Below are 15,633 nucleotides of genomic sequence, written 5' to 3' on the forward strand. Positions count from 1 at the left end.
TGTCACCGCCGTCCCCACTGTCCGCGGTGGGCGAAACATTGCGGGCATTTCCATTAACACGTCTCAGGTTGGTCGGCCTGCGAGGTCTTGAGGGCCACGAGTTGCAACAGCATCTGGCGACATGGCCAATGCGGCGGCAGGTGTAACATATCGGCTGGTAGTCCGCGGTTCTCCACTCAGTCGGGTCACGATAACGCGGGGAGAAGCGTCGCGGTGGAGCGAAAATAGTAGAAGGGCGTTCATTGGCTCTAGGGTTGGTGACAGCACAGACTGAATGTAGGCCAAAGATTTCAAGTTCCTGTCGAACGATGGCTCATATAAGGGCAACTGAACAAGGGGTAGCATCAAGTAAACGCGAACAGAAAGCTGCGGGAGTCATCGCGTCGACTTCACGTCGAACGATTCGAACAACATCCTCTGATGGTGACGCATGCTGCTGTGCGGGCTGAACTTCACACATCGACGTTGCAGCAGTATTTGGAAGTCTTTTAATGGGTGCAGGACGCGTCGCCTTTTGGCCTGCTCGAATCGTCGGCACTCTTTGATGGTAGCTTTAGCTGTGGAGCAGCTTTTGCACATGAGCAGATTAGAGGTGTCGTCAGCAATTCCCCGTGAGCACATGCCCTACCATCCAGCATCTGTCATGTCGTGATCGGCTTTACCACAAAGCGCGAGCACGTCGTGGATATACGAAACATCGGACTCTGTGGGGGATTGGGAACGAGAAGCCAGTTCCTGCTTTGCGGCAATTTTACGGCCGGCTGGTTTGCCAAACAGCTTTGTTTATTTCTCTTTGCATTTGTCCCAGCTGGTCAGCTCCTCTTCATGGTTTTCGAACCACACGTTTGCTGTGCGTCTTAGGTAGAACAACAAGTTCCCTTGCATAAGCGTAGGGTCCCATCTGTACATTCCACTCACACGTTCGTACATAGCCACCCGCTCTTCAACGTCGGCGCCATCAGTCCCGCAGAAAGTTCCGGGATCCTTGGGTTGCACAACCACAACCGAAGGGGACAGTGACGTAGCGTACGATCGTCACGTAGCGTACCGTCATTCACGGTGAGGACGGTGATGCGACGTCCACGACGGAGCTCCATTTCCAGCCGTGGTACCCCGCCCCTTCCATCGATATGTTACGGGATTGTTGTGAGTATAAAACTGTATTTACAATGTATATACAAGGAGAGTCAATTCGTTTAAAATGGCTGACTATTAACAATACGCAGCCGCCAGCGTCTCGCGATCTTCTTCTTCTTCTCTCTCTCCTTTCACCCTTTGGTAACAATATTCTTGCCTATACTATTTCATTATGAAGGGATTGTAGGAAATATCATTTAAATTTATGACATCTATGTGTTACTGATTCCGGACACGAGTTCTATTGTAAACGCTGTCGCTAAGCACTGGTACACATTATTTGAAAACAGTGTTTTATAAGGAATCGATGAAAGAAATGCCTACCTGCGGTATTACAACCCATCTGTATGTACGATGCCCCCTGTGCAGTGAGCAAATTCAAACATGCGAATCGAATCCGTGATGTATAATTTCCTATTAGGCATTTCTTTTCCCGATACAACACATTTTGCATGACAACAGAAGTACCGGCTATGAGTAGCTTTTTCGTACTGCGTACCCACTTGTATGTAGATTGCAAAATAGCATCTTAGCCATGTCGTTGCCCATGTTTTATAAAAATGGTTAGGTACTGTAGGCTCGCAAAGGAAAAAAATGTTATGGTTTATGAAATAATAAGCCCAATGTGGGTGTCCATGCATATGGATAATATATTGTATATATAGGAGTGTTGAATTTTGCACAGGGTTAAATGGACCGTCAACATGTTTTTTCGCTTCCATTCTTTCCCCAATAGAGGAAACGAGCGTTCAAGTTATAACTAATATTCCCCCTTTGTAGGTCACCTAAATAACTTGTAATATATAAATTCTTATTAACGGAAACATCAGTTTTAATATATTTGTCGCAAGAATTCGCCACAGACATCAAAGACTACTTACGTTTGGGAATGCAAAAGCGTTTACCACTTGTAGACTTCGGAATGTCATCGACGCGCCCATTTTATGCATTCATGACGAATACCACCTTTTATCCATTGGTTGTGCCATCACATGCCTAATGACCCACGTGCAAGTTGGCACCTTTAGCCAGGCAGAACAGTGGAGCCGACATAGCACCCGAGAATCGTGCTCGACTCGCCCACCGGAGGCCCGGGCTCGATTCCCACACTGACCGAAATGCACATAATTTCCCTTTCAAAGCCATTTATTTACTTTGTTCAGAGGAACTTCCCTGAGAAATTTGACGGGTTTTACTTTGACGTGTTTTACTTGTCGGTCATTTTCGGTAGCATCTTTTGGTCACACCAACATCGACGGATTTCTGAGTAATGGGGCATCGAATGACTTCGCTTTAGAATGTTGCTATAATATAGCTCTTGAAAAAAATAAGGATACATTGTTGTGTAGTTGATCACGCCTCATTTGTGTGGTAATTGTGTACTAAATAGGTTTGTCGGAGTTATCGACCAATCAAGTAAGATTTGCCACCACTCACAGACTTGGCGAACGGTGTGGAACATCCTTTCTGCCGCAGGGGTCACGAGTGCGTGATCTTGCTGAGGGAAGGCGACAGGTGAATGAACCGGCAGGTGCAACCTGAAGGCGTCAGTGTTGCCGGATTTGAGACCCTCGTTATAAAAGAACGAGATGAAAGGGGGGTTAACTGGGAGGCCCGATTTCTTTCAATAATCATATCATGAGAAGCCATCAAAGACACCAAAGAAAACATAGGGGAAATTTCTTGCACTTGCTAGTTCAAAAAAAGAAATAATAAATTAATTGTAAAAAAAGTGGATGAGAAAACAACTTGCCGCAGATGGGGAACGATCCCACGTCCCCGCATTACGCGTGTGATGCTCTCACCAATTGAGCTCCCGTGACTTGGTAGCTCAATTATAGTAATGTTGGCTTCTCAGATATGATTAACAAAGAAATCGGGCCCCTTAGTTTACGCCCTTTCTTCTCATTGTCTTGATTAGGCTTTTTAGTAGTCTATCTCAAAAATGACCGGTCGCTGTTATAATTATGCCCAAATTTACGAAAAGAGCGCGGTACATTCTCAGCTCTAAAATGAGGAATGTCCGCACCGTAGAAAAAAATCAGAATAAAATATTCCTCCCACTCTAATTATCATAATTTGTATAACTTTAGGTGTTAGAGCACGCCGGGTAAGAGTGAGAGGGTGGCCATAGAAAAATTGCATTTCTTTCTTTTGGGCATACAGTTGTAATAATGTCGTCCATGAAAATCCCGTATCGCGCGCAGAAAATAGCATGTCTTTAATTTATACACTTCAGAACATCGCAAGAATCCAGACCCAATCAGGTCAATGAGCACGTTCGATATATTCACGACGAAGGATACGGTAGGCATTACTCGGACTGATATAAATTGCAGTCATTTTAGGGATAAAAAAGTACAGCGATTTCTTTCATGTAAAAATTCGCAGTATTCCTGATTTAAATGAGGCGTATTTCTTCCATACCGTAGAATCAAATTTGTTCATTTTTAGCGAATATATATACTGGAATGAAGAAGAAAAGCACAAGAACAAGGCCAGCCAGATCGTCTCTTCCACACCTGCTGTGCAACCAGCGGGCCAGCCGGATGGCCAGTCCTTGGCACGAGTGTGAGCCGTTCGGGCAACCAGCTGTTCCTGCTCTGCGTCACCTGCCTCCTCGGTTACGAACAGACGTTACCCTCGGAACTGTTCAGTGCACCTATTAGAATACAATAATCTTATCCAGGAAGATTAGTGATAGCAAGAAGTTCATCATAAAGTTCCAAAATTCATCTATACGATAACCTCGAAGGCTATATTACGTAGAAGTTGCAATGCACAGATCACTACGTAAATTCCTCATGGGTAAGGAAAAGATAAACTTAAGAGATAGCCTCACAAACATTGTTTATATTCTGGCATCAACCTGCAGGAGCGTCCGCCTAGAACACTTAGGGTCCCGCTCCTGGAAGTCTCAGAACATAGGCTCTCCATGTGGAGAACTTGCGGCGGTCACTTCAATGTATGTTAATCTAGTATGCGTGTACATGAAATAGTAATTGCTTAGGATGGCGGCGGGTAAGAACTACTGTATGTAAACGATGTCGTTCCTACCATTGCTAAACAACAGGTAATAACATTATGCTAAGAGCTCCTGGGAAGGAGGAAAGGGCCGTCACTGAGGGGCTGTATCGGCGACATGGTGCCTCCAAATGCGCGAAAGCGCTCGACTCTGTGTTCGCTAAATGCGGAATGTGGCGTGAATGTTTGCCACATTTAGTGATCACCGAGGAGCATAAAGCATCATGGACCACATACATTGCGTCGAGGATTTTTTGTCGAAGGCAGATTAGGCTGACGAGCACTCGCTGGAATCACCAAATGAAAACATAGTGAACCCGCTCATAAAGTCCAGAACTGAAGCAAATTGCAAGTGAACGGTCATGCACCATGCAACACAAACCAATGAAGTCTATAGAGAGCGACATTCAGCAGCTTGAGGCCTACGCTCTGCGGTGTGCCTTGAGGCAAGGTTGTAGTCTATAGTTGGGATGGGTGAGCAACCAAAAAGTGCCGCTAATGAGTCGTAACCACCATTGTAAAATTTCGTATAGGCTCGTTCATAGCGTTAGAATCCATAGGTATTTCGGGAGTTTTCTGGAGGGCGAACTGTCTGTTTATCTGTTTTTATATGTGCGTTTTTAAAACTTGGCCGGCACATCTGGGTCACTGGGTCGTCCATGGTCAAATCTTTAGTGCATTAGGCTGCTGTTTTCAGGGAAGAAGGGTTCCAGACCAATCGTAAGTCCAACTAGGGTGACTGAGTATGTAGCAATGTGTACATAGTACCGCTCTCCAGTGAACCTCTTTGGGTCGCGGCAAATGGGTCGCTGCATATTAGGGACTTCGTTGGTACTACTGTTTAGATAAACTCTTTTGCGATGGCTTGGAACACCGGGGATGTCACCCTTCGTCTGTGGTACTCGTCAATGAACTGCTTTGCTGCCGACTTCGGTCACTAAGTATGTGACAGTAGGTGTGTGCCATACTTCAATGAGCGTCCTTGATGACAACCTACGCAGCTATGTATGTGCCATTGCTAATTTGTCGCTCTACAATGACGAATGACGCCCTAAATTTGTTCGATGCTCAGCAGAATCAAACCACGTCACAAGGGTTCCAAAAGACAGCAACTCGATGCTTTAGCAGGCTGCTTAACAAATGCACTACATGTGTGTCGATTTTCAATAAAAGTCTTTCGCGCCAATGTTTTTGCGAGCTGCGCAATAGATAAACGGCATGTGCCGCTCTTCAATGAAGCTCTCGACTGCCTGGCTCACAAAGTATGCGCCACCAGGTGCGTGGCAATGAGGGAACAATTCTCAGCCTTTGGAGGAACCGGCCCATCACGCTTCTCGTCTCGGAGGCTAATAGTGGGCTTCTCGGCAACGCCATGCGATGTCTCAGAAAAAATGTAGGAGAGAGGAGCGCGGTTGCCACGTGGCGCATTTCCCAGCGTTCGCACGTACCGGCGTGCCCCATGAAAGTCCGAGGCCGCATACAAGCTTGGTAGCGGCGACGCTAGATGGCGCAGAGTGCTCGTACGAAGGGGCGAAAGAGGACTGCCGTAGCAGTGTACGCCCCATACATAATATGATTCGACCATGCAAAGACTTTGTGGCGCAATATTGATTCCATGCTAAACAAGTCACCGTGTAGACTCACGTCATAAACGAGAAGAAAGGGGGTTAACAAAGGGGCCCGATTTTTATTAGTCGTATCATAAGAAGGCAACAAACACTGACACCAAGGACAAGATAGGGGAAATTACTTGCGCTTAATAAATGAAATAAAGAAGCGATAAATTAATGGAAATTAAAGTGGATGAAAAACAACTTCCCGCGTGTAAAGAACGATCCCACAACCTTCGCATGAGAAGGTTGCAGGATCGTTTTCCACCTGCGGCGATTCATGGTGATTAGTCTGTTACTTTATTGTTAAGCAGTACAGCGCAGAAGAGGAAGTTCCGTAGTCACAATCAGCACTTTTCACTATTTTCAATTTCATTAGAGAAGGTCTCATGATAGTGAGACCTGCTCCTAATTACTGTACTAATTGTAATAATAATACTGACGCATTTACTACTTCAAAACAGTTTTTGCATGAGCTCGTTGGTTGCACGTACCACAACAAGCGGAACGTAATCACAAGTACAGAAAGGGACGACCACATGCACTGGACTAGCAAGTGAATGTTTATTATTGCTTTCCTACACTTTTTATAACACTAGACAGCCAATGCTTCCTTCATTTTTTTTTCTTTTATAATGCCGATTATCCGTCTCTTAGGGTGAAATATCTTCTTTGCACAAGAAGCCCTTTTCTATTTTCTGTTCGTAGTATAGGTGGTGTACTCACGCATGACTGCCCCCTTCTGTCAATGTCGATAACTTGTAAAATTTCGCCTGTCAGCTTGCCTTTATTTTTTCCCAAAATAGTAGAAGAGCGCATGCGGAATCTTTAGAAAGAATCCCCGCTGGGCATTTCGCTTTTCATTATCGCCAGCAACATAGCACCGTTCAGTTTCACATCACTGTTTTAGCAAATGCAAATGCAAGCTGACGCGCGAAATTTTAGAATCCAGAGCCATTGAGAAAAGCGAGAAACCTCGCGAAAAATTTACACCGTCGATACTGATACCAGAAGAATAAAAGGGCTACTTACGGAAAACGATATATCACGCTAAGAGACGGATAAACGGCATGACAAGAAAAAAAAAACTACTAAAACAAGCATTGGCTGTCTTGCGCTATCAGAAGTGCAGGAAATCAATAATAAGCATTCAGTTCCCTGCATGGTGCGTCCCGTCGTCCCTTCCTGTTCATGTGAGTACGTTCTGCGGGAATCCAATTGTGCCTTTGCTAAAGGTTATTGTAGCACTATGTAAATATTCACAATACGCAGCTACACAAGCGAGGCTACGGGAAAGTGGCCTGAAATATGTCCTGCGTCCAGCTATTTAGGATGTGCCTTAAGGAATCAAAGTATTGTTGCTCTTCATGTCAATTTTATTCACCACCGTTTGCAAGGTCACAAGCATGATATAATTCAGCTTATGCTTCGTTGAAGTGTTTCACTCCAGTTAATTTTTCTCTAGGAATGTCACTAATGCTATGACGGTCGATAAGGAGGAAACAACATATTTAGAAGAGGTAATGGAATGATGTACCAGAGTTCACTTAGAGAAGGTCTTCATAAAAAGATGATGTATCCAGGTAGGCCTTGTGCCGAGACGATTGAATCGCACAGAAAAGATAATCATGAGCTGTTTTGGTATAAGTCTCAAAGGCGCTTCATAAAAACATGAACTCTCGAGAAGAAATTCAGATTTTTAGATTTTTGGTAAAAGTCTCAAAGGCGCTTCGTAAAAACATGATCCCTCGAGAAGAAATTCAGATTTTTACGGCTACATTTAATGCGCCAAATATTGGTTGGTGAACGATGTTTGAAGTTACAACTCAATCTGCGATATTTATATAATACTACCGTAGAGTTATATCATGAGAAGCCAACAAACATTGACACCATGGACAACATAGGGGAAATTAATTGTGCTTAATAAATGGAATGAAGAAACGGTAAATTAATGGAAATTAAAGTGGACGAAAAAACAACTTGCCGCGGGTGGTAACCGAATCCACAACCTTCGCATTTCGTGTGCGATGCTCTACCATTTGAGCTACCGCGGCGCTGTTTCCTCATCCACTTTCTTGGGTATTTTATGTGTAGTAGTAAACCCTGGGAATGTTAGCCAGCGCCACCACTCATAGACCTTGGCGGCGGACGTGGAACGTCCTTGTTGCCGCAGCCGTCACAAGAGCGCGATCTTTTTGGGTGAAGGCAACTGGTCAATAAACCGTCATATGCTACCTGAAGGCATCAATGTTGCCGGATTCGAGACCCTCGTTATGTAATAAACGAGAAGAAAGGGGGTTAACCGAGGGGCCCAATTTTTATTAGTTATATCATGAGAAGCCAACAAACATTGACACCAAGGACGACATAGGGGAAGTTACATGTGCTTAATAAAATGAATGAAGAAACGATAAATTAATGGAAATTAAAGTGAATGAAAAAACTTGTTTTTTCATCCACTTTAATTTCCATTAAGGCAGTCTCAGCTGGTAAATACCTACATAGAGTGATGAGTCCGCCGATTTGGACCATTGGCTCACGTGACTTTATGCATACAAGCGTTGAATAAATGTTTGTGTAAGGGACATTCTTCACCTCATGATACAAGAACTCTCCACCACGTAATGATAGTAGCTTAAATATAGAAAAGAAGACTACTTAAAATTATACGCGAGAACTAAGCGTTCTCCTTTTAACGAACATTTTAGGTAATTTATCTCAACTCCTTCAAATTATTAATTTCTGTAAAGTTTATTATAGCTAACTGTGAACTCATGACTTTCATGCATGGAATAATGGGGTCCAGCCGGTGACCAGAAGCACAAAACCCCTACCGTGCAGCAAGAACCTGACGGAGAATCTTTAATTCCACGGGTACCTTTACAAGATGTTTTGCCGGTGAGTATTCGCGAATATTATTTCGTTCTGCTAAGGTTTGCATACTATATCATTATTCGCGAGCATGAGAAGTACAATAAACTGAGCTCACTGGTGCAGTGAGCATCAAACTATTGTTTGTCTTCAGGGGCAAGCGCGCGTATTTTACATATGTATTTTTCCTGCAGCACCCCCCGACTGCACATTAGTTATTACCCGCACCTGTGAACACCAAATTATGCTACATTTTTCTCAATACGAAGAACACATCCTTTTATTTATTTATTTATTTAAAAATACTGCAGGCCAATGTGGTGGCCCAAGCAGGTGTGGGTTACATCCAACATGAATGTACAAAAGAAAAGACAACAAAAAGCAAGTAAGAAAGAAAAAGCAAGAAGAATGCAAGGAATGCAATATTAGGCCCTTAGGAATGCAAGGGCCTAATATGGCATGACTTCTTATTGCTTCAATATAGTTTAATTTGTGGCAATACTATATTTCCACGAGAATACCTCAATTCCATTTTCAAGTTTTCCAATCCGAATATAACGCTCCTAGCATTATGTTCGGTGTGGTAACATGAACCTATGGCTTTCTTTTATCTTTTTTTACTTCTTCAGCAGGTTCAAACTGCAGTGAGCTAAACCATTTGGAATCACTGCAATCGTTATTGCGGATAGAGCCGTGTTCGAACAAACATTCTACACATCCACAAATCACAACACTCTGCTGGTGAGCACTTCCGAACGGCGCCACGGAGGACGACGGCATTCTCGCTGGCAGTGTGAAAGACGTCAGCAGTGACTTACTAAATGGTGCATTCAATCATTCTCTCGCTGTATTTGGTGACGAGAGTTCACTGTAACCTTTACAAGAGCGCACCGCGGGCGTCCGTCTTTATGAGAGATTTCCTGTTCCGTTCCACCAAGTTCCTGTTCCTGTTCCACTAAGTGTGCCCGTTTGTAATCGTAAACGCACCTAATTTCGCCACTTGGATCAGATTTCAATTATCACAAATATCTAAGTAGGATTAATTACACGTGGTCGTGAATAGCTTTGAGTACTCCCAGAGTTATTATGTGTCACTACATTTCATTTCAATGTTTATTTCTCTTTCCCAAGTTTCTTCAAACTTATCAGGACATTCATCTACAAATGATTAACCTAGACGATTGGAATAATCTTAGATGCGAATGTGTGAAGTCTAGGTTCCAAGCAAGACATAACAACGGATGTGAGAGGACGCTGCACTGCTACACGTGGGTGAAGGTCTCGTAAGTGAAATCTCACATCAATTTTCATCCCAAAGTTCTCAAGCCAGAGCCTGAAAAGGCCGAGTATTCCCATGCAGAGACAGTGCAGTGTATAACTATGAAAGGTAGTTTCACTAAGACTGGCATAAACCCCGAGTGATCACTCACAACAAACTACTAAAATTCCCATTATATATATATATATATATATATATATATATATATATATATATATATATATTTAGCACGCGTAGATACGATGTTGTGGGACATCAGGTATGTGTCTTACGGGTGATACGGCAGCACATGGATGATGCGGGGCACATGGGCGATGCCGGGCCGTAAGGGTGATACGGGGCATACCAGGAATATGGGAGTGTGGTATAATCATGTGTTTCATGAGTACAGAACACCATGCAGATGTGTGCAAGAAGATTAAGAAGACTCCTTTGCCAAGGTGCACCCGCATGAAAGAGTAATCTTCAGATCCTAGCAATAGCTTTATTGTTTATTAAATATACTATGTTCTAAAAATTATCGAATTAAGTATATGTCACCTAAACGAAATAATCGCAAAGTGCTTTACATTAATGGCACGAATTTTATGTTGCTAGGCTCATGCGCTTTCCTTTTGTTGTTCAACTAATCTTTAAGTTTAATTATCAAACTGTTATTCAGTTACTAAGCTGCCTATGTGTGTGTTGTGGAAGTCACCGAGAAATAATTGATAACAGCCATTATTGATACACAGACCTTGCATAGCATTTTCTGAAAAGAAAAGAAATCTGCTAAGATTTCTAAAATTACTTTGTGAAAATTAATTCATCCCTACATCAGTGATATCAGTAGTTTCATAGCAAACCTACTTATGTAGTACGTTGTGTATTTGGCGTGTGTGCAAACCAGGGAAACATTTTGAGTACATTGTTTAGCACAGAATTTTATTTCCCTGCGGCCATGCTACAATGCTCCGCCAAAAGCTGTATTCCTATAAATACCCACACTGCGACCAATGCGCAACGCTTTACCACATAGTATGGGCTTGTGCAAGCATACCACAGGTCACACCCATAACACACCCTACCAAACGGCAATGGGAGCAAGCACTGTCCAGCTCAGACTCGACCGCCCAGCTCAACTTGGTCAATTGAGCGAGAAGGGCAGCTAAGGTCACTGGACTGCTGAACTGAGGGGACCACCCATTGCAGAGCAGAAGAGTTACCTGCAGTTGTGTGCTCTTTACTATAAAGGTTACTCACTCGCTCTCTCTCCACCGAAAGCACACCAAATATGTCGAAGCTTAAGTAATTGCTCAGGCTTGTATTCCAAGGCTAATAATCATACAGCGATGGCTTTGTAGTTGCCACTGAACACCCACATGCAGCTAAATTTAGCAACTTCACTTCAACTGTATGTTTTGGTGCAGGATGGTAAAATTAGTGCAGCACTTCCACAATCTCCGCGAATAATGAACTAACTTGGAAAATATTTTCGGTAGTACACTCCTTAGAAGGCATGTAACAACTTTCAGCGTATAAGCAAAATTAGCATTGCAGCCTCATGAGCGGCAGTTTAAAGTGATATGATTATCTTTGAGTGTCACTATTTAATATGCGGTAGGGTAAATAATGTATGCACAGTACAAACTGGATATATCAAACCCACAATAATGAATCATTCTGTATCACAAACTGCGATAAAATCCTCTTGACAAGTTTTGTATAAAACTTTAATTTGATATTTTGAATTACCTATATATCGAACTTTCTTGTGACCCCTTTCAGATCAATATATGCGGGTATCAATAGGAAAAACCACGAACATGGCGTCAATTGCATCTCTGAAATTTGGATACTCAGCCTATATGAAGATAGCAGTGAGAAAAACGGTCCCGTTTAGCGACAAGTAATAATGAATCACTGCTGCAAGACAATTTTCTGAAATAATCTCCCTACTTCACTGTTCATGAGAGCCAATAGTGGAGCCATCTTGGCCACAACATTTCATTCCTAAAAGACAAAAGAATGGTGGGTTTATGAGTATCACATTTAATTGAGTCCGCAAATGCACCCCAGCAAATTTCGGTTTGCTCTTTCTTGCATATGCACCTACCATGTCATGAGAGACATATGCATCTTTATGATCATCATGATCAGCCGGTTTTATGTCCACTGCAGGATGAAGCCTCTCCCTGCGATCTCCAATTACTCCTGTCCTGCGCCAACCGATTCGAACTAGCGCCCACGAATTTCCTAATTTCGTCGCTCCACTTAGTCTTTTGTCGTCCTCGATTGCGTTTTCCTTCTCTTGGTACCTTTCTGTAACCCTAATCGTCCAACGGTTATCTAATTGGCGCATTACATTTCCTGCCCAGCTCCATTTTTTCCTCTTGATGTAAATTAGGATATCATCTATACCCGTTTGCTCTCTGATGCAAACCAATATCTTTCTGTCTCTCAACGTTGTGCCTAGCAATCTTCGTTCCATCGCTCGTTGCGCGGTCCTTCGCTTATTCTCCACCTTCTTTGTCAGTGTCCAAGTCTCTGCCCCATAGTCAGCCCTGGTAAAATGCACTCATTGTACACCTTCCTTTTCAATGATAATGGTAAGCTCCCAGTCAGGAGCTGGCAATGTCTGCCGTATGCAACACAAGCCATTTTCATTCTTCTGTGAATTTCCTTCTCATGATCAGGGTTATGTGTGATTGACCTAGGTAAACGTACTCCTTCAAAAATCTAGAGGCCGACTGGTGGTCTTGAACTCTTGTTCCTTTGCCCAGCTATTTATCATTATATTTATCTTGTGCATATTAATCTTCAACGCCACTCTTACACTTTCTTTGTTAATGTCGTCAATCATTTGTTGTAATTTGTCTGTATTGTTGCTGAATCGCACAATGTTATCGGCAAACCGAAGGTTGCTGAGATATTCGCCGTCGATCTTTACTCCTAAGCCTTTCCAGTTTAATAGCTTGAATACTGTTTCTGAGCACGCAGTGAATAGCACTGGAGAAATTGTATCTCCCTGTCTGACCCCCCTCTTTATACGTATCTTCCTGCTTTCTTTATATACAATTATGTTAGCTGTACAACCTCCGCAGAATTTTTCCAAGGTATTTAAGTAAGTGTTCTGTACTCGTTGATTACGTAATGCCTCTATGACTGCTGGTATTTCTACTTAACCAAGTGCATTTTTTTAATCTATGAAAGCCATATAGAGAGGATTATTGTACTCTGCGGGTTTCTCGATAACCTGACGGGTGGCATGGCTGTGATCCATTGTAGAGTATCCCTTCCTGAAGCCAGCACGTTGCCTTGGTTGACTAAAGTGCAGTGTTGCCCTTATTATATTGTAGATTAATTTGGTAAATATTTTATATATTCCTGGGAGTAAGCTAATGGGCATATAATTTTTCAATTCTTTACCGTCTCCCTTTTTGTGGAATAGTATAATGTTTGCATTCTTCCAGTTTTCTGGGATCCTTGCAGTCGATAGACGCTTCGTATAAAGAGCCGCCAGTTTCGCAAGCAATATATCTCCTCCATCTTTGATTAAATTGTCTCTTATTCCATCTCCTGCCTCTTTTCTTCGTTTCATGTCTGGCAGGACTCTTCTGACCTCATCGCTAGTTACAGGAGGAGTTTCTGTATCCTGTTCATTACTTCTTGTAATTGAGGTATCCTGACTCCTCTTGGCACTGTACAGGTCAATATAGAATTCTTCCGCTGCTTTTACTATACCTTGGAGATTGCTGATGATATTACCCTGCTTATCTTTTAGTGCATACAGCTTCGTTTGCCCTATGTCAAGTTTCTTTCTCACTGATTTCAGGCTGTGTCCATTTCTTACGGCTTCTTCAGTCTTTCTCATGGTATAGTACCGAATATCAGTTATTTTCGCATTGTTGATCACTTTTGACAGTTGCGCGTATTCTATCTTATCTCCTGAGTTGGACACCTTCATCTTTTGTCTTCTCTTTATTAGGTCCTTTGTTACTTGGGAGATTTTGCCTACTGGTTGCATTGGTGCCTGGCCTCCTACTTCTATTGCTGCCTCTGAAGCCAACCTAGCTACAGTTTCAATAATTAGCTCTATGTCATCATCATCTCTCTGTTCTAAGGCTGCATATATAGGTACCAGCTTGAATTTGTCTGCTTTTACTCTTACTCCCCCAAGATTGACCTCTTTCTTCTTGACCAATTTTGCTCTTTCTCTCTTCAAATTAAGGGTAATCCTAGCCCTCACTAACCTATGATAACTGCACTTTACCATACCTATCACTTCTACATCCTGCACTATGCTGGGATCAGCAGAAAGTATGATGTCAATTTCATTTCTTGTTTCACCATTAGGGCTTTTCTAGGACCACTTTAGGACTTTAGGACATAGGACTCAATAGGCAAAGACTACTGTCGGATACATACGTAAACAGTCCCCGCTTGAGAACCTTGGGAAAACTTCAAAGTGTGGATAGATTCAAAATTGATTCAAAATTGACGCCTATACGCAATAAACGATACGGACAAAGTCATCGAAGTGCCGCCTTTGAGCGTAGAGACGTTTCTTAACTCCGTTTTCTTCCTGCCTGCCACCAAGAAATACAGACAATAACACGCTACGTTTTATCTCTATAAGTGAGCCTACAATGTATGCTCCCATCAGTTAAGGTGTCATGTTTGATAACATCTATGCGTGTGTCGCTAATGATTTTTCTTACACTTTGCTTGTCTGGTAGAGTTGGTTGGTAGACACTTATTGCATATTTGTTTGGATTTCGTGCGATTTGTATCTGAATTGGAAATACCAGCATGGGTTGTTCCCTCCATAATTTTTTATGGTGTGCTAATAAAAACGCGTCATTAAAATGTAATATTTTCCATTTTTCAGAATGGGAGAGCGGATGGTAAAAGAGTAAGTAATGTCTTTACTTTTTCAAGATTCTTCCCCTACTGCTCTGAAGATAAACAACTAGAAGGCAATAGAATGTCTAGTTTACGTCGATAAAATTGATGTCTTCCTGAGTCAGTTGAGGGAAAAACGTGATGCATGAACAATGTAAATTGTTGTAAGAGCCGTGCCGGAATGTCAACGTTTCATCCACATTTTCAACATTTTAACACCGCATCTCAATACATATTTAGGGTGCATTCATCACTTAGCAATTTTTTCAGGCGTGGCATGGCTGTGTCAAGACGAAAAGAGCGCAGGTCAGCACTGGTCTCATTTTATGCCATCCTGGTATGCAATAAAATTTCGCCGGCGAGAGGACGATGTACAGCTCTTCAATAGACTGAGGGTGGAGTCAGTGGGTATAGACAACTCTGACGTCACACCTTAGGTGACGACAGTAGCAGAAGCATCGGATTTAGAGCTGCATGAGCTTCGCGATTGTTCAAGCTTTTTAAACTGTACTGTATCCTGCAAGAGGGCATTAAAGACGCTAGAAGCACACGTACCCGATATGTAAAAGCACAAGTAATTGGTTAACGCAAGAGCGTTAAGAAGCCCGTGACGCAGAAAATCCGGCATCGGACGTCACATCAGCAAAACTATTTTCGAACAACATACACCAAGTCCTTCCATATGATGCAAGAAATTGACTGAATTAATTCGATTTCTCAGGCTAAAATACAAAGAAAAATCGTAAACTGTGACTTGCACACAGTCTACAGACATGAGAGCTGTCGGATTGTAATTTTACTATTCAAGAAAATGTAATTATGTTA

At 42.5% G+C, this 15,633-nt stretch overlaps 1 protein-coding gene across 1 annotated transcript in view; it reads left to right on the forward strand.

Annotated features, from left to right (window-relative positions):
• Nucleotides 1-15,633, forward strand: part of LOC129384353 (uncharacterized) — a 49,312-nt gene that overhangs the window by 19,481 nt on the left and 14,198 nt on the right. The window contains exons 3-5 of the mRNA XM_055069725.1: nt 8,581-8,672; nt 9,777-9,928; nt 14,795-14,818. Coding sequence (XP_054925700.1) covers nt 8,581-8,672; nt 9,777-9,928; nt 14,795-14,818 — 268 coding nt within the window. The remainder of the gene's footprint in view (nt 1-8,580; nt 8,673-9,776; nt 9,929-14,794; nt 14,819-15,633) is intronic.

The sequence above is a fragment of the Dermacentor andersoni genome, chromosome 8 (genome assembly GCF_023375885.2).
Source record: "Dermacentor andersoni chromosome 8, qqDerAnde1_hic_scaffold, whole genome shotgun sequence".
Classification (NCBI taxonomy): domain Eukaryota; kingdom Metazoa; phylum Arthropoda; class Arachnida; order Ixodida; family Ixodidae; genus Dermacentor; species Dermacentor andersoni.